This window comes from Rattus norvegicus, chromosome 3 (assembly GCF_021556685.1).
Source record: "Rattus norvegicus strain SHRSP/BbbUtx chromosome 3, alternate assembly SHRSP_T2T, whole genome shotgun sequence".
NCBI lineage: Eukaryota > Metazoa > Chordata > Mammalia > Rodentia > Muridae > Rattus > Rattus norvegicus.
In genome coordinates this window covers 78,493,953-78,512,142 of record NC_141536.1, presented here as the reverse complement: position 1 = coordinate 78,512,142, position 18,190 = coordinate 78,493,953, and the positions used below count along the sequence as shown (strand labels likewise).

General features: G+C 48.8%; 1 protein-coding gene across 4 annotated transcripts in view; it reads left to right on the top strand.

Annotated features, from left to right (window-relative positions):
- Positions 1-18,190, top strand: part of Tspan18 (tetraspanin 18) — a 139,723-nt gene that overhangs the window by 103,167 nt on the left and 18,366 nt on the right. For all 4 annotated transcript variants that reach the window (XM_087651909.1, XM_087651908.1, XM_087651910.1 and 1 more), the window contains 2 exon segments: positions 15,096-15,177; positions 17,074-17,146. In XM_087651909.1, coding sequence (XP_087508035.1) covers positions 17,084-17,146 — 63 coding nt within the window. In that variant the 5' untranslated portion in view covers positions 15,096-15,177; positions 17,074-17,083.

Here is an 18,190-nt window from a genome sequence, read left to right as displayed (position 1 = left end):
GAACTGAGCAGAAAGGGGGTCTCTGCCTGTACTGGAGAAATCAGGGAAGGCCTCGCAGGAGAAGAGACATGATAGTGGGCCTTCAGAGTCAGCAGGAGTTCTCCGGGTCAACAAATGGCCATCTGTATTCTAGGACCAGCCATAACCTCAGCCCATGGAAGTTAGTGCCACTTGGACAGTGGTTTAATTTCATGATGTATATATGATCTTTGTTTCAGAAACTAGAATAAATGTAATATAAAGAATAGAACTGAAGTCCTCAGGAGTCAGCTAATACTGGGCATAGTTTCGAATCTAAGTAAGAAAGGCATCTGGTGTTAGATTTCTCAAGATCCCAGGCAGAAAAGAGAAAGCAGAGAGGTGTTTCTCAGAAGCACAGCTGGCCCTGTGGACAGACAGGGTTCCTGGCTCGGGGCTATGGGAAGGGGAGACACTGGGTGGATGAGCAGTGCAGGAGCAGAGGGGGGTCTTGGTCCCTAGAGAAGGGGTTTTGAGTACATGTTTGTGGGGTGAGCCTGATCAGTGCCCCATGCTCTGGAGAAGGGGTTGTATGGCTAAGCAGCTGGGGCAGGGACTCCAAAATGGCTTAACTATGGTTTCTAAAGACAAGTTGCTGTGGACTGTGTTGTCTGGCAAGGGACTTGGTGACATTGAGGTTACAGTGAGATCATAATAGGACTTTACAGGTCTTCAAGATTTGAGACCCCTAACAGCCACTGGCTAGAGTGGGGTGTGCCATATAAGAGGGGTGACAGAGCCAGCAGCGGCTCTGATGCTGGCACACAGTGAATGGTCCTCCCGTCCTTCTTGGGACAGAGCCACAGGCCATGGGCTGTGGGGCCTTGGGGCACTCTCCTCTGTCTCATGCCACCACTGACTTTCCCACCTCTATAGCCATGTTCCCTGTGGGACCCAGTCTCACCATCTCCTCACACAAGGGAAGCAGTCAGAGCAGCCTGAACATCTTGAACTTCTATCACAGGTCCCTTCTGTCCCTGTGTCCCTTCTGTCTCCTTGGGTCTTTGATCATCCTGAGGGAGGGAAACAGGGAGGAACAGGACCTCAGCTGAGCAATGCAAGCTGCTGAGGAGGCTTGTAGGGTGTGCTTTACAACAGGAGCTTGGTGGGTCCCCACAGGGCTGGGGAGCTTCTCCCAGCACTAAGGGTCTTAACATCAGCACTAGGCTTCCCACAGCATCCAGGTGCTTTCCAGATAGGACTTCAACATTAAACAACTGTGGATGGGTAAGAGGAGATTTGAGGCAACTCTATACTCTCATTCTTATGTCTGCACAGAGTCTTCGGAGTTGCAGAAATGAGGGATGCAGGCTCTGAGGGACAGTTTGTGAGATTCAGTGTCATTGTGTCAGCACTCAGCTGTTTCTATGCTGTGTGATGTTAGAAAAGCCTGTCTACCTCTCTGATCCTCTGATCTCTCAATAGTGTAAAGGAGATGAGTTTTGCTATATTTCCCAGCTGCCTTAGACTCCGACTATGTAGACTCACACTCTTCCTCCCTTGTTCTTCCAAGTCCTGGGACTACAGGGATGTGCCATGTCTGAACTGGGACCACTGCTTGTTATTGGGCTACACGATTTGTGCCACTGGTCCTGCGCTTCCCAGGGGGGTTAGCCACAGCCACATGGAGATTCCTTCCCTTCCCTTCTCTCTTCTCCCCTTTTCCCAGCCTCCACTGAGCCCTCCCTCTGCAGCAGAGATCATATTCAAGGCTGGAATTCGGTATTGGTCAACAATGAAGTCCCAGCTTTCCTGAAGAGGCAGGACCTGTAGTGGGAATGGATCTGGAAAGGAGGGGTCCTTGGTTCTGTGATAAGGCCAAGCAAACACATGCATATTGCACAGCAGAGAGAGTCTTAGAACAGTCTATAGGAGCCAAGGAGTCTGGGCAGGCCGGCTGCAGGTCACAAATGGGCTCATCCCTCATCAGCTGCTCCCGCGGTCTCTGGAGCTCAGACAGGAGATGACTTGCCCAAGTTCACATAGCACCCACAGGCAGGGCCGGTGCCTTTTGAGATGGCCAACTTTGAAACCTGCTCCTTACACCCTGGCATCCAGCAGAAGTGCAGCCATGACCCTGTAGTCCCTGGGAACACCACAGGCCTGTAAGGTCCTCCTGTCCCCTAATGACCAACATCCTTCATATCTTTCCTCCCCTAATGGGGAGGCTCCCCAGTCTCCTGAGTGATTCCCACATGCAGAGCCTCTAAAGGAAAGGCAGCTACCTCCTCCTGGGGACCACAGCCCCAGGGCAAGGCTAAAGGACTGATTGTCCAGGCCCCACACAAGGCTTCAGTAAGAGATATGGCCCAGCTGAACTGGTAAGAGGTCATCCATCTGGCCACGATGAGGTTCTCTCTCGCGCTCTCTCTCTCTCTCTCTCTCTCTCTCTCTCTCTCTCTCTCTCTCTCCTTCTCTCTCTCTCTCTCCCTCTCTCTCTCTGTCTCTCTCTCTGTCTTTCTCTCTGTCTCTGTCTCTCTCTCTGTCTCTCTCTCTGTCTCTGTCTCTGTCTCTTTCTCCCTCTTTCTCTCTCTGTCTCTCTCTCTGTCTTTCTCTCTGTCTCTGTCTCTCTCTCTGTCTTTGTCTCTGTCTCTGTCTCTGTCTCTCTGTCTCTCTCTCTCTCTCTCTCTCTCTGTGTGTGTACATGTGTGCACTTGCATGCACACACATGTTTATTTAGAAAGGAGAAGGAAGGCCAACAGGTACTCAGAGATAAAAGTCAGATGGAGCCTCCCACCAGGGTCCCCAAGGCCAAGAGAATAGAACCTGGCAAATGCCCCACAGGCAGCTGGCTGGCCTTGAGTCTACAGTTGACTGTGGTCTTCCTTTATCTTTACATCCTTCGGAACTGTAAAGAAGTTCCTGTTTTGACTCTTCTGGAGCATGGCATGGTGCTTCTGGTGCCTTCCATCAGCACCTGGCAGGGGATCACAAGGGGCACACTCCTGGAGACCAAGGTTATTGCTGTCGAGTACAAGCAGTAAGCATGTGTGCAACCTTCCCTATCCAGCTAAGACATGTGTAACACACACACACACACACACACACACACACACACACACACACACACCATGTGACCCTCTGTGTGGGGTGGGCAGTAGCCAGATTGAACATTCACAACAGATTGACTTATCTGTACTCTAGTAGGACTAACTCTTAAAACCTGACCCTGCTAAGTAGGACCAGGGTTTGGGCTGGCCTTTCATTTTAAGGGACAAGGTCTGTTCCCTGCCTGTGCAGATCACATGTCCATTTCCAGAAGGACCATTCTAAGGTCTATTGGCTCTGAAGAATGCCCTTGGGGAACTGAGACCTGAGGCTGTGCCCGAGGGACAAGGACTAATATTCTTCTTAAAGAGTGGACTCAACAGCTCTCTTCTGGAGGACTTCCCTGCTTCCTCCTGTGTGGACACTGTGAATGTTCTCGTGATCTGTGGGACTGCAGGCGCACCCAGGCTCAGAACAGCTAAGGTCATACAAGGTGACAAGCCAGAAAGAAGATCCTACTGGGCTGTCCACTTGATCTTTATTCTGGCCTTGTTTAGGTTGCTATAATAAAACAATCCAACCAAAAGCACCTTACAGAAGACAGGCTTTGTTTAGCTTACAATTCCAGGGTACCATCCAGCATTGCAGAAAACTCACAGAGGTGAAGAGCTTGAGACAGCTGACCACACCACATCCACAGCCAAGAGCAAGCAAACCAACGCACCAATCAATGCTGCCTGATTACTTCCATTCATCTGGCTTTCTTCACTCTTAGGAAGTTCACAGCCCAGCCTGGGGAATGATACTGCCCATAGTAGGCTGGCTCTTTCCACATCCATTAGCAAATGAGACAATTCCCCAGTTAAGGTTCTCTTCCCTTACAGATTGTGGCAAGACCCTGGGTCTTCAGATTGCCACCACACCATTTGCATGGGCTTTCTAATTTTGGACATCTGTCTTTCCCTACCAGCTTTGAGATATCACAAACATTGCTCCAGCTAGATGCCAGACAGAACCAAACTTCAAGGGTACAAATGATGACCTAAGAGCTGTGCTACTCAGAGCATATCACTTCACCTCTGTGATCTGTAAAAGAAACATAATAATTATATCTACTTCATGGATTGTCACGGGAATTAAATGAGCTACTAGATGCAATGTTGACATTGTGCCTTCAGTAAGCACATGTGTCTCCTCCTCTCACTGTTGATACTACCATTATTACTCAGTCCCCTTTCCAACACTCATGTCTAACCCTTTTTTCCAAGCTGAATCTCTTGTTGTTTCTTAAAATGGGGAGACCACTGGTTGAGCCCCAACTCCTGCTCAGTCTTTCTCTGAGGCTAGACTATCATAGAGCCAGCCCACCTCTCTACTCCAGCTCTCCGTGATGGCATTTTCTGGCAGGGCTGTTAGGCTATGGCCCAAACCAGATAACAGCAGAGTCTCAAGTGTGTCTCGCCAGTGTGGGAAGTCATCATGTCACAAGCTTTGGCCCCGCCTCACTTGTCCCCTTCAAGTACATCCTGTCCATTCCCTTAGCTCCTCCTGACTATATGAGGTGGAGCCAGGTAGGGACCTCTGTCAGTTCTCCAGATGCACAGATCAAGAACCTAAGGAAATGGTGGTGGTGATGGCAGCCACTGTCTCTGGGACATATTTCCACATCAGAAAATCTGAAGCGAGTGAAAGGCTGGAAAACAACTTTCCAAGCAAATGGTCGGAAGAAGCAAGCTGGAGTAGCCATTCTAATATCAAATAAAATCAATTTTCAACTAAAAGTCATCAAAAAAGATAAGGAAGGACATTTCATATTCATCAAAGGAAAAATCCACCAAGATGAACTCTCAATCCTAAATATCTATGCTCCAAATACAAGGGCACCTACATACGTAAAAGAAACCTTACTAAAGCTCAAAACACACATTGCACCTCACACAATAATAGTAGGAGATTTCAACACCCCACTCTCATCAATGGACAGATCATGGAAACAGAAATTAAACAGAGACGTAGACAGACTAAGAGAAGTCATGAGCCAAATGGACCTAACAGATATTTATAGAACATTCTATCCTAAAGCAAAAGGATATACCTTCTTCTCAGCTCCTCATGGTACTTTCTCCAAAATTAACCATATAATTGGTCAAAAAACGGGTCTTAACAGGCACAGAAAGATAGAAATAATCCCATGCATGCTATCAGACCACCATGGTCTAAAGCTGGTCTTCAATAACAATAAGGGAAGAATGCCCACATATACGTGGAAATTGAACAATGCTCTACTCAATGATAACCTGGTCAAGGAAGAAATAAAGAAAGAAATTAAAGACTTTTTAGAATTTAATGAAAATGAAGGTACAACATACCCAAACCTATGGGACACAATGAAAGCTGTGCTAAGAGAAAAACTCATAGCTCTGAGTGCCTGCAGAAAGAAACAGGAAAGAGCATATGTCACCTGCTTGACAACACACCTAAAAGCTCTAGAACAAAAAGAAGCAAATACACCCAGGAGGAGTAGAAGGCAGGAAATAATCAAACTCAGAGCTGAAATCAACCAAGTAGAAACAAAAAGGACCATAGAAAGAATCAACAGAACCAAAAGTTGGTTCTTTGAGAAAATCAACAAGATAGATAAACCCTTAGCCAGACAAATGAGAGGACACAGAGAGTGTGTCCAAATTAACAAAATCAGAAATGAAAAGGGAGACATAACTACAGATTCAGAAGAAATTCAAAAAATCACCAGATCTTACTATAAAAGCCTATATTCAACAAAACTTGAAAATCTGCAGGAAATGGACAATTTCCTAGACAGATACCAGGTACCGAAGTTAAATCAGGAACAGATAAACCAGTTAAACAACCCCATAACTCCTAAGGAAATAGAAGCAGTCATTAAAGGTCTCCCAACCAAAAAGAGCCCAGGTCCAGACGGGTTTAGTGCAGAATTCTATCAGACCTTCATAGAAGGCCTCATACCAATATTATCCAAACTATTCCACAAAATTGAAACAGATGGAGCACTCCCGAATTCCTTCTATGAAGCCACAATTACTCTTATACCTAAACCACACAAAGACCCAACGAAGAAAGAGAACTTCAGACCAATTTCCCTTATGAATATTGACGCAAAAATACTCAATAAAATTCTGGCAAACCGAATCCAAGAGCACATCAAAACAATCATCCACCATGATCAAGTAGGCTTCATCCCAGGCATGCAGAGATGGTTTAATATACGGAAAACCATCAACGTGATCCATTATATAAACAAACTAAAAGAACAAAACCACATGATCATTTCATTAGATGCTGAGAAAGCATTTGACAAAATTCAACACCCCTTCATGATAAAAGTCCTGGAAAGAATAGGAATTCAAGGCCCATACCTAAACATAGTAAAAGCCATATACAGCAAACCAGTTGCTAACATTAAACTAAATGGAGAGAAACTTGAAGCAATCCCACTAAAATCAGGGACTAGACAAGGCTGCCCACTCTCTCCCTACTTATTCAATATAGTTCTTGAAGTTCTAGCCAGAGCAATCAGACAACAAAAGGAGGTCAAGGGGATACAGATCGGAAAAGAAGAAGTCAAAATATCACTATTTGCAGATGATATGATAGTATATTTAAGTGATCCCAAAAGTTCCACCAGAGAACTACTAAAGCTGATAAACAACTTCAGCAAAGTGTCTGGGTATAAAATTAACTCAAATAAATCAGTTGCCTTCCTCTACACAAAAGAGAAACAAGCCGAGAAAGAAATTAGGGAAATGACACCCTTCATTATAGATCCAAATAATATAAAGTACCTCGGTGTGACTTTAAGCAAGTAAAAGATCTGTACAATAAGAACTTCAAGACTCTGAAGAAAGGAATTGAAGACCTCAGAAGATGGAAAGATCTCCCATGCTCATGGATTGGCAGGATTAATATAGTGAAAATGGCCATTCTACCAAAAGCGATCTACAGATTCAATGCAATCCCCATCAAAATACCAACCCAATTCTTCAAAGAGTTAGACAAAACAATTTGCAAAATCATCTGGAATAACAAAAAACCCAGGATAGCTAAAACTATCCTCAACAATAAAAGGACTTCAGGGGGAATCACTATCCCTGAACTCAAGCAGTATTACAGAGCAATAGTGATAAAAACTGCATGGTATTGGTACAGAGACAGACAGATAGACCAATGGAACAGAATTGAAGACCCAGAAATGAACCCACACACCTATGGGCACTTGATTTTTGACAAAGGTGCCGAAACCATCAAATGGAAAAAAGATAGCATTTTCAGCAAATGGTGCTGGTTCAACTGGAGGGCAACATGTAGAAGAATGCAGATCGATCCATGCTTATCACCCTGTACAAAGCTTAAGTCCAAGTGGATAAAGGACCTCCACATCAAACCACATACACTCAAACTAATAGAAGAAAAACTAGGGAAGCATCTGGAACACATGGGCACTGGAAAAAATTTCCTGAACAAAACACCAATGGCTTATGCTCTAAGATCAAGAATCGACAAATGGGATCTCATAAAACTGCAAAGCTTCTGTAAGGCAAAGGACACTGTGGTTAGGACAAAACGGCAACCAACAGATTGGGAAAAGATCTTTACCAATCCTACAACAGATAGAGGCCTTATATCCAAAATATACAAAGAACTCAAGAAGTTAGACCACCGGGAGACAAATAACCCTATTAAAAATGGGGTTCAGAGCTAAAGAATGAATTCACAGCTGAGGAATGCCAAATGGCTGAGAAATGCCTAAAGAAATGTTCAACATCTTTAGTCATAAGGGAAATGCAAATCAAAACAACCCTGAGATTTCACCTCACACCAGTGAGAATGGCTAAGATCAAAAACTCAGGTGACAGCAAATGCTGATGAGGATGCGGAGAAAGAAGAACACTCCTCCATTGTTGGTGGGATTGCAGACTGGTACAACCATTCTGGAAATCAGTCTGGAGGTTCCTCAGAAAATTGGACATTGAACTGCCTGAGGATCCAGCTATACCTCTCTTGGGCATATACCCAAAAGATGCCCCAACATATAAAAAAGACACGTGCTCCACTATGTTCATAGCAGCCTTATTTATAATAGCCAGAAACTGGAAAGAACCCAGATGCCCTTCAACAGAGGAATGGATACAGAAAATGTGGTACATCTACACAATGGAATATTACTCAGCTATCAAAAACAATGACTTTATGAAATTCATAGGCAAATGGTTGGAACTGGAAAATATCATCCTCAGTGAGGTAACCCAATCACAGAAAAACACACATGGTATGCACTCATTGATAAGTGGCTATTAGCCCAAATGCTTGAATTACCCTAGATGCCTAGAACATATGAAACTCAAGACGGATGATCAAAATGTGAATGCTTCACTCCTTCTTTAAAAGGGGAACAAGAATACCCTTGGCAGGGAATAGAGAGGCAAAGATTAAAACAGACACAGAAGGAACATCCATTCAGAGCCTGCCCCACATGTGGCCCATACATATACAGCCATCCAATTAGACAAGATGGATGAAGCAAAGAAGTGCAGGCCGACAGGAGCCGGATGTAGATCGCTCCTGAGAGACACAGCCAGAATACAGCAAATACAGAGGCGAATGCCAGCAGCAAACCACTAAACTGAGAACGGGACCCCCGTTGAAGGAATCAGAGAAAGAACTCAAAGAGCTTGAAGGAGCTCGAGACCCCTTATGAACAACAATGCCAAGCAACCAGAGCTTCCAGGGACTAAGCCACTACCTAAGGACTGACCCTGGACTCTGACCTCATAGGTAGCAATGAATATTCTAGTAAGATCATCAGTGGAAGGGGAAGCCCTTGGTCCTGCTAAGACTGAACCCCCAGTGAACGTGATTGTTGGGGGGGAGGGTGGCAATGGGGAGAGGATGGGGAGGGGAACACCCATAAAGAAGGGGAGGAGGAGGGATTATGGGATGTTTGCCCGGAAACCGGGAAAGGGAATAACACTCGAAATGTAAATAAGAAACACTCAAGTTAATTAAAAAAAAAAAAAAAAAAAAAAAAAAAAAAGAAAAGAAAATCTGAAGCATGAAGCTCCCGGAGAGCTCATGTGATACTCATGGATTTGGGGTTAGGGGTATTCAAATAATCCAAGTCCTGACTAACTCAGAAATCTGGACTGTTTCTGGTCCTCAGTGTGTTGGATAAAAGCCAGGATCAAGTAGGAGACCCAGCTAGAGCTCTGTCTGGGAGAGCCAGCATCTTCCCCCATCTCTGAGTGGTGTGGGAATAGTGACCAGCCCCTGTCTGTCTCCTTCCCACCCTCCCCCGCCCATCTGTCCCACACATCTTTCTTGATGACTCCTGGGAGTAGCTGAACTGATGTTTTTAATTTTTAAACTTATATCATCCTCATCACCACCACCACCACCACCATCACCACCATCATCACCATCATCATCGTCATTATGTGCTGGGGTTGTACATGCCATAGCTGTCACATGGAGTTAGACAGCAATGTTGTAGAGTCGCTTCCCTCTACCTTGACGTAGTTTCCAGGGAGCTAGCTTGGGTATTAGGCTTGCATGACCGGGTGGCAGGCACCATGGTCATGTGAGAACGGATGTAGCTGCACTGGAAGCCCCGCCATCAGCAATATTATCCAGGGAGCCCTCTCCGGTCTGAGTTCTGCTTCTGCTACTAAGGAGGTTCCTAGTCTGGGCTATGGGGAGCCAGCTGTGGGTCTGAGGACCTGGTTTGAGGGAGGGGAGGCCCAGAAATGCTGCCTCTGGAGAGATTCATCATCAGCCTAGAATCTGAGTCTCCCGGCAGTTCAGATAAGAGGAGGTGAAATTTAATACAGAGAGAGGCAGGCAGTGACACTGATGTGTCCAGGGGACTGAAGGAACTACGGCATCATAGTGGCAGCAAAACAGAAGGCCAAGTGCCTGGTTAAAGCAAGCAGGTCTGGGTGTAGCCGTGCCACTTAACCTCTCTGGTTCCCTCTCCCCATAAAACAATCACCTCTCTCTGACTCCGTGTTGTAAGAATCAAGTGAGAGCACAAAATGAGGGGCTCAGAGGGTGTCAGGCAAAAGGAGTGGTGCAAGGGTGTGATTGAGCTAAAGCAGGTGTGAATTTGGTTAGATATCAGAAAGAACTTCCGCACCTGGAGAGGCATGAGAGTGAGACTGTCCTCTCAGAGGGTCTTTGACATCTATTGACTGATTAGAGATGGTGCTAATTGATGCCCCAATTTCCTCATCTCTGAAAGGGAGCTGGGACCTGTAAGGTCTGTGAGCGTGTCTCCTGTTTGCTGCTGTGAGTGACTGGCTGGCACCACATTTCCTGACATGGCTTCTGAAGGGCAGGCTAGGGTAGAGAACACTGGCTTGCAGCCTGCTGCTTGGCAGCTGTGTGACTTTGGACAGGTAACTTCACCTCTCTGATCAGCTCCTCAGCTGTCAGGAAGGGATGATAGTGACCTGATTTGTGGGGTAATGGTGAGACTCGTGTGAGACACGTCCAGGGAAATGCAGTTTCCGTTTCCCACCTGCAAATAGGGAAATTCCTTCAGGGCAACCCCTTAGCCCACCCCACCATGTTTTCTTGGCTAGCACATTCCTTGTCTCTCCCTCTGCCTGACTTCCCTGTGTCACCTGTTTGAGTCTGTCAGACACATCACAGCAATGGTGATCAAGATCCATTTCCTGTGGGGGCTGGGAGACAGCTCCATCAGGAATTCCTGGGGTTTCCTATGCCCCCTCTCTCCCAGTCAGACCTGTGCCCCTGCCCTCCCAGTTCCCAGGCCCCCTTAATACCCGTGAACCCATTCACCCTTTCAATCATGGCTGTGTGATAGGCCAGGTTGCCCCAGCAACAGCACTGAGTATTTTGGGATGGATCACTAAGCCTTTCAAAAGGTCTCTTCCAACTCAGGCTCTGAGATGAAAGACAGAAAGGAAGAGCAGATGAGGATGGGCGGAAGCCTCCATGAGGCCGAGGGCCTGCTGAACAAGGCCTGAGACCAGGCCTTCTGCAGCTGAAATGCACCCAGCACTCGGAGTTAGAGGGAGTACAGCAGGCTGGCTGTCCCTGGAGGGCTTGATCTGGGGAAAAGAACTTTTGTCTCAGTAGCTCCTCCAGCTTGTAGTGTGTTGGGTCTGAGACACAGGAATGTCCCCTCCTGGTGTAGACAACCCAGCGAAGTCAGGGCGTCAAGTGCTTTTGCTAGTCAGCCCAAGGCAAAGAACATTCTGAAGAGAACACGGGGTACAGGGTCGGCAGCACAGTTGCCGGAGTTTGTGGTTCTGGACATGTGTGTGGCTTGTGAAATGAGGAGTTAGAAACAGTCCCCACCCACCACGTTGCTGTCTTTGAGCATTCTCTGGTGGGGGGAGCCCTGGGAAGTGTCTGAATGCAACAGGGGTCTCTTGGCAGAGCTGGAGCCCTAAAACTGGCTAGGCTCACAATGTTGAAATGGGGCCTCCCAGATGCTGCCTTGCCCTGCAGCCCAGGGTATTCAAGGCTCAGTGAGCTCCCAGCAGGGAAGGCTGTCCTTTGAATTCGGTTTCACTACAGTGGCCCTCCCCTCAGGCACTGCCCCTCTGGAGCCTAATTAGGCTCTCAACCCCGCCCCCCTTCACTGCGTCTGCCCTGTGCCATGGGCAGACTCCCCAGGATTTCAAGCCAATTGCTTGTTTACGAGCCCGGCCCGTCTGTGTCTGTCTTGGGAAGATGCCCAGAGGCACTGCCGGTGAGCCAAAGAGCCCTCCCCACCCCCTAGCCAGAACTTGATGGTCCTAGCCGGTGCTGTGCTCACAAGTGCCTTACATGCTAGTGTGGGTTTACGCGCCCATCTCGGTCATGGTTTCCCATTTCTGGGACTTTCTAGCCACTTGCCGCCTTGTGGCTTCATCCTGTCTACCACAGTGATAAAACCATGAACTTTCGCTGAGCCGTTTGGAGGATCAAGTGAGCTTACAGTTCACATTTTAAAAAAAGTCAGCCCCTCCCCCACCCCCGGACCTCCAGGGCCCCTCCAGACAACACTGGGCTCAGGCATTTTATCCTGAGTCCTGCCTGGCATGCCCAGGCGCTCTGAGGATGTGGCTGTTAATACTGCTCTCTGGGGACTGGATCATTGGTCTTCACTGGAGTGGTGGTGGCAGCTGAGGGAGAACACAGACGTGGGCCTCCGCTGCACCATACCCAGGGCCATCTCTGTAGATACTGAGAGAAGAATGGCAATCCACTGGGTGTGTAAGTGCTTGCAGCTAATCAATCATCCTCTTCCGTCCTGGCAATGACCGTGGGTGGGGTCGGGAGTAGGAATTGAGCGTGCTCACATTCCAGGGGAGAGGTACAGGCTCCTCCAGAGGAGAGGACACAGGAGATACGCCATTCTCAGCTTGTTGGAGTAGACTCCGAACTCTAGTTGCACTGGGACCCAGCAGCGGCTCCACCCAGGACCACAGCACCCTCTGCTGGCCCGGTGTATGCGACTTAGGGATGTGAGTCCTCGATGGCTCTCCATCCTGCTCTGGGGGTACTGAAGGCAGGAGGAGTGATTTATGAACCCAGCTATTCTTCTTACTCAGAGCACCCCTCCTAGCCCCACATCCCTGCAGATGGGCTGAGCTGCCATCTGGGGCCGTGAGAGGGGCAAGATTAATAAAGCTGTCCGGCCCAGGCAGGAGCCTGCCGAGGAAAGCCCCAGGGCGCTGCCTAACCTCAGCCCGATCCTGCCCTCTCAGGTCCTAGAGGCTCCCATCTGTCAGGGGACGGCAGGGCCAGATCCCGCCCCTACAGTCTCCAGCTGGTTCAGGGAGGATTCGAGCACAGCAGCTTTCTCAGGCTTTGTGCTCAGCTGCTTAGCTCAGGTCAGAGATGTTGGAGAACAAGGTATGGCCCTTCCTGTCTCAGGGGCTGCCTCTGCCTCTGTCCCATGGACCCTGTCCTTCCAGGAGCTCTGATTTTTCAGTTAAATTACACACAGTATCTGTATCAGAAATACCTTACTAAGCAGGTAGGCAAACTCAGGCAACCCTGATATCATCTCTGTTTCCACAGCTCTAAGGGGGTCCTGTTGCCCACCTCCTCGGTAAATACTTAATAAAAGAGGAGAAGAGATGGCTGGGCAAAGTCAGATACTTGGGAAATGCTTTCTTTTATGATTCCTATTCATTGGCACAGCGTTGGAACAATTAACCTGAATATGGCCGCGTAGCCATTTGTACTGAGGCTGACCATGCATCCATGGTCCTCCCCACACCCTCCTCCACTCATAGCCAGGGGTTCGGGTCAGACATCCATTTACTCCTGGTATGTAATGACCCCGAGGACCACAGTCTCTCAGCCCTCCACGGCTCACCTCTGTCACTCTGGATTCTTTCCGCCACCTTTGGTTTCATTGCAGTTCTCAGAGTGACTTTCCCACGTAAGGACCTGGTAAGGCAGGGGCTGTCCCAGGCTCTGAAGTGAATGGAGCTACATTTTCTAGGCAGGTGAGAGTTAGATTGTGGGACAGGCTGTCCAGACAGAGGGAAAAGGGTATGTGGACAACAGGGGTGGGGGAGACCTCAAAGATGGCCTGTGTGCCACCAGACAGCATACCCGAAGTGGAGACTCCTTGGTGAGGAGGTAACTGCTAACTACCTGCTCCTCCTGGACACTGGGCTGGCTCCCGTGTAACCTTCATTCCCTACCCTAGCAGCTGTATTCAGAGGAAATAGCACAGGATTCAGTTAGGATCATGGCCTGGGGTGGTAGACATGTGTGACAGAACTGGACCAGGGCTGGGATTAGGCTGGGAAAGAGGAGAGCTTGGGAAACCATGATCCATCCCTGTTCCCCTAAACCCCATGGGCAAGGATGAATTAGCCACAGAACCACACTTCCCAGAATGACCCCAGAGCTGTGACAAGTCAGTTTTCTATCCCTGGTGAAGTTCTATCTAAAGCTTTTGAGCTTGTCAGACCTGGAAGCCCTCCCTCTGTCCTTCCTGGAGGTTGTTTTTTTTTTTTTTTTTTTTTTTTTTTTTTCCTTTTTTAGCTGAGTCCTGTCAAAGCAGAGTATATAGACCTTTCCCTCCAACCAGGGCCAGTTTCTGGGTATCTTCACCAGACAGGCCAGGTAGGATGGTAAGCAAGTGGATGGATTGATGGATGATGGATGGATGGATGGACGGACTGACAGATGGACAGACAGATGGGCGGATGGGTGGATGTGTAGATGGGTAGATGGATGGATGGGTAAGTCAATAGGTGGATGGTTAAATAAATAGAAGTGTGAGAGGATTGTTGGGTGGGTGGATGGATGGGTAGATGGATGGATGGGTGGGCAAATGAATCCTATGAACCAGTGGATTGGTGAATGAGTAAAAGAAAAGGTGACAAGAAGAGGGAGAATCTGTCACCCAGTGTATACTTCACTGCCCCCAAGTGTGCTTTCCCTTGAGTCAGTACATCTGAGCAGGTGTTTTGAGCCCTGGAAATCCTCCTATCCTCTTGGAAAGAACTCTTGATCCCAGCTACGTAGGCTTCTTCCTCTCCTGGGTCTGTTGTCTAACACAGCCTGTCAGCAGGCCTGGGCTGCAGAACTCCTCACAGGTGTGATCAACACAATGCCACACAGAGTAAGCCCAGCTTCCTTTGCACTGCTGGGATCTCTCCAGGAACCTTACAGCAAATCTTAATGCAGAACCAAGAAAGGTTCCCTGCATCAAATTTCTCCCTGGGGGAGCCTGCGTTTCTGGGAAGGACTTGGTGGCATGGCCCTGCTGCAGAGATGTCTTGGCACATGCCCAGATGGCATCAGATGGGTGGCCACCCAAGCCTGCTACCTCCTCTCAGTTTAATGTCAATTCCCAGTAGCACTGATGGAGACACAGCTCCCGGGCAGCCACCAGGGTGCAGGGGACTGCTCTATGGCCAGGAGAAAGCCAGCGCAGCCCTCCCCAGGCAGCATGGTACAAAGTCTCGGCAGCTTTTTCTTGGTGCCATGAGACAGTTAGCAAGCCATTGTCTGGGTGCACATAGGCCCTGCACTCATTGTGCCCCATGCCTGTAACTGTAAACTTTCTCTTTTAGGACGAGCTGGGCTGCTGAGAGACATACCTGAGCCCCTCTAACTAGGAGACTTCATCCTGCCGACTCCTGGAGAACTACCCAGGTGAGGCTCCTGTCTCCCAACACTGCCCACCCCACTCTGTCCAACGTCTCCTGACACTGCGCCCCCTCTGCCTCTGTCCAATCTGTGTGTCCTTTTCTGCAGAGCTCCCTACTCACTCTCTATCATCTGCCCCCTCCAGTTTCTCTCTTGAGTACGGGTCTCCATTTCGGAGTCACTTACTCTTGCTTTTTGTCTCTTGTCTCTTTCCCGCCATTCACCCATTCACGGTGTGATAACTGCTGCCACTGTGTTGCTCTGTCCTGGACACTGAAAGCGTCTCAGGGAACACACTCGTCATGGCTTGGTGCTTCTACCTATAGCGAGCGGTGCCTGTACAGTGCTGTGCTGCCCCAGGCAGGGCCCATCACTGTGTGGCTTCACGGCATGGTCACTGGCCACATTAGTACTTCTCAACTCTTGGGAACGAATGACAACTTTCACGATAGACTAGTGACATTAGGCATCCCAGGCCAATTCTAAGTCAGCTTAGAATTGTTAGTTGTGTCAGACATAAGCACCCCTCAAGGCCCCAAGCTTTTATTTTACTTAAAGCAGTAATTTGGATGCCAAGCATCTGTAGGAATAGGGCCCTTCGAGGCTTGGGGGAGGGATCTCTGGGATAAGTATCCAAGCCCTGAACAACAGCTCCAGGCTGTCACTCCTGTCTCCCTGGGTTGTCTTGTGGAAGGGCCATGTGGAAGCAGCTCTCAGCTGCTCTCAGCGGCCCTTCCCCTGCCCCACATCCCCAGTGAGAGAACTGGGTTCACACTAGGTCAGGTTGGCCCTGGATGCTGGCCTTGCTTCTCTCCCTCCGGGCCAAGATTGAAGGACGTTATCTATGTAACATCCTGTCTTTATCAAACATCATCATTCTCATGGGGTTTTGTTCTGCAAAGTCACGCAGACCAAAGAACTCCTGAGCAATCCGAAAAGCAGGCTCTCCTCCTCAGAGGACTTTTCTTCTTCCAGTTTAAGGCACTGGCCCCTAAGCCTGCTGGAGATGAAGGGCTGAGTTCTGGGCTGCGTTGGGTGTGGGAAGATACTGAAGATAATAGGGTCTGACTGGACTCAGGGAGCCCAGTCAGAGAACAACTGAGTACAGCCAAGCTTCCAGTGAAAACCCCTATCCTTCTCCCAAACTGGGTTGCTGCGGCAAGGTCCATGGTGTTCGGGAAGCACCTGGGCAAGAGGGAGGAGATGGCAGGAAGGAGCCTCCAGCCAGATATGGAGGGATGAACCCTCCAAGGGTCAAGCTTTATATTCCTGATCTCTGCAAGTCCCCAGGGAGCCCAGCATTTCCTAGGAATTTGGGGTCTAGACCCTAAAACAAACCCCATGGAGACAGTGATTTGGCCATCCCTGAGGGTGGTAGGGCTGGTCTGTCCTCATAGCCTCTGCTATGGCTGCTCCTCACGTCCTATGGGCTCGATGGAGTGAGTACCACAGAGGACCTGACACTCCATGGATTGTCTCTTTCTTGTGTGCTGTGGTGTGTGTGTGTGTGTGTGTGTGTGTGTGTGTGTGTGTGTGTGTTGATGAGATGTGCTGTGGGGTGTGCTGTGGGGTGTGTGTGTGTGTGTGTGTTGGTGATGAGGTGTACTGTGGTGTGTGTGTGTGTGTATGTGTGTGTGTGTGTGTGTGTGTGTGTGTGGTATATGAAGTATGTAATGTGTCTGTGTGTGGTGTGTGGCATTCACCTCAGAGGAGGGTGATAGACCAGAGCCAGGGAACTAGAGAATGAGAGTTAGGGCCCCAGATTAAAGCTCCAGCTGGTCTCGCCCAGTTGCAGATCTTAAAAGAGAATTGTTCCTGGGTCTCCTGGCTGGGTCTGGGTCTGGGCTCCAACTGAGAAGTCCGAGTGTCTCCAGAAGGATTGAGTGGCCTTGTGTTTTCTAGGTGGAGAACCATGGAGGGCGACTGTCTGAGCTGCATGAAGTATCTGATGTTTGTTTTCAATTTCTTCGTATTTGTAAGTGCCCCTGGCTCCTCCCTCCCCCTCTCCCCCAGTTCTCCCTGGCTCTCCTCTGGCTCTCCCCAGGTATCTGGCCTCTGCTGATGACAAGGCCAGCCTTCTCCCTGAAATGATCACAGGAAGCTGAGTGCCCAGAGGCAGAAGTGCCTGACCAGTAAGCTTCCTGGGAGACCTGGCACTGTGCCCTGCTCCTGAGTCTCCACCCTGACTCCCATCACAGTAGACATTTCAGCCAGACCCTGAGATGGGACAGCCTCTGCCAAAGGATATGCTAGACGGACTAGGGAGATGGCTCTTTTTCAACCCAAGTTCAGTCCCCAGATCCCACAAATATGGTGGCACTTGTTCATAACTCCAGCTCTGAGGAACATCCCAGAGGCTTTGCTGTCTCAGCAAAAACAGTGTGTGTGGCTCCTGGGGAAGAGCCCATGGGATTGACTTCTGGCCTCCACATGCACACATATGCACACTCACACACATGCACACTCACACACATGCACATGCACCTGCTCACCCCCCACCCCCACCCGCCATCAAGCTGTGACCTTGGAGCTTTTCAGGCCAGCCTTGTAACTAGAAGCTTCTCGGAGGAGGCTGTCTTGGCACCCCAGCTCTGCAGCCTGGAAGCACATTCCACCATTCTGAACCTTATCATGTCTTAATGACTCACCAAAACAGGCTTTTTGATAATTTAGCAAGATCAGTGAACAAGATGACTCGAATGTGGACAGTATAGGTCTCCTATCTCCTTCCAACCTCTTTCAGTAGCAGAGCTCCTCCCCCATTTCTTGGCCTCCATGGGCTTCCCTGACCAGGCCCTCCATCTCAGGCACCACCACTGATGTCTCAGGACAGTCCTGGAAGAAGGGTCCCTTTGTTGTCAGTGCAGGCTGTCTGCATTTCTGCCTGTCCATTTCATACCTTTTTGTGTCTCCCTGGGATCTACTTCCTGGACCTTGGGGCTAGGAAGCCTACAGTTGTGAAAGGGGCATTCTCCTAACTGGGGATCCCATCCCATTTTGGCTATGCCTGAACCTTCCT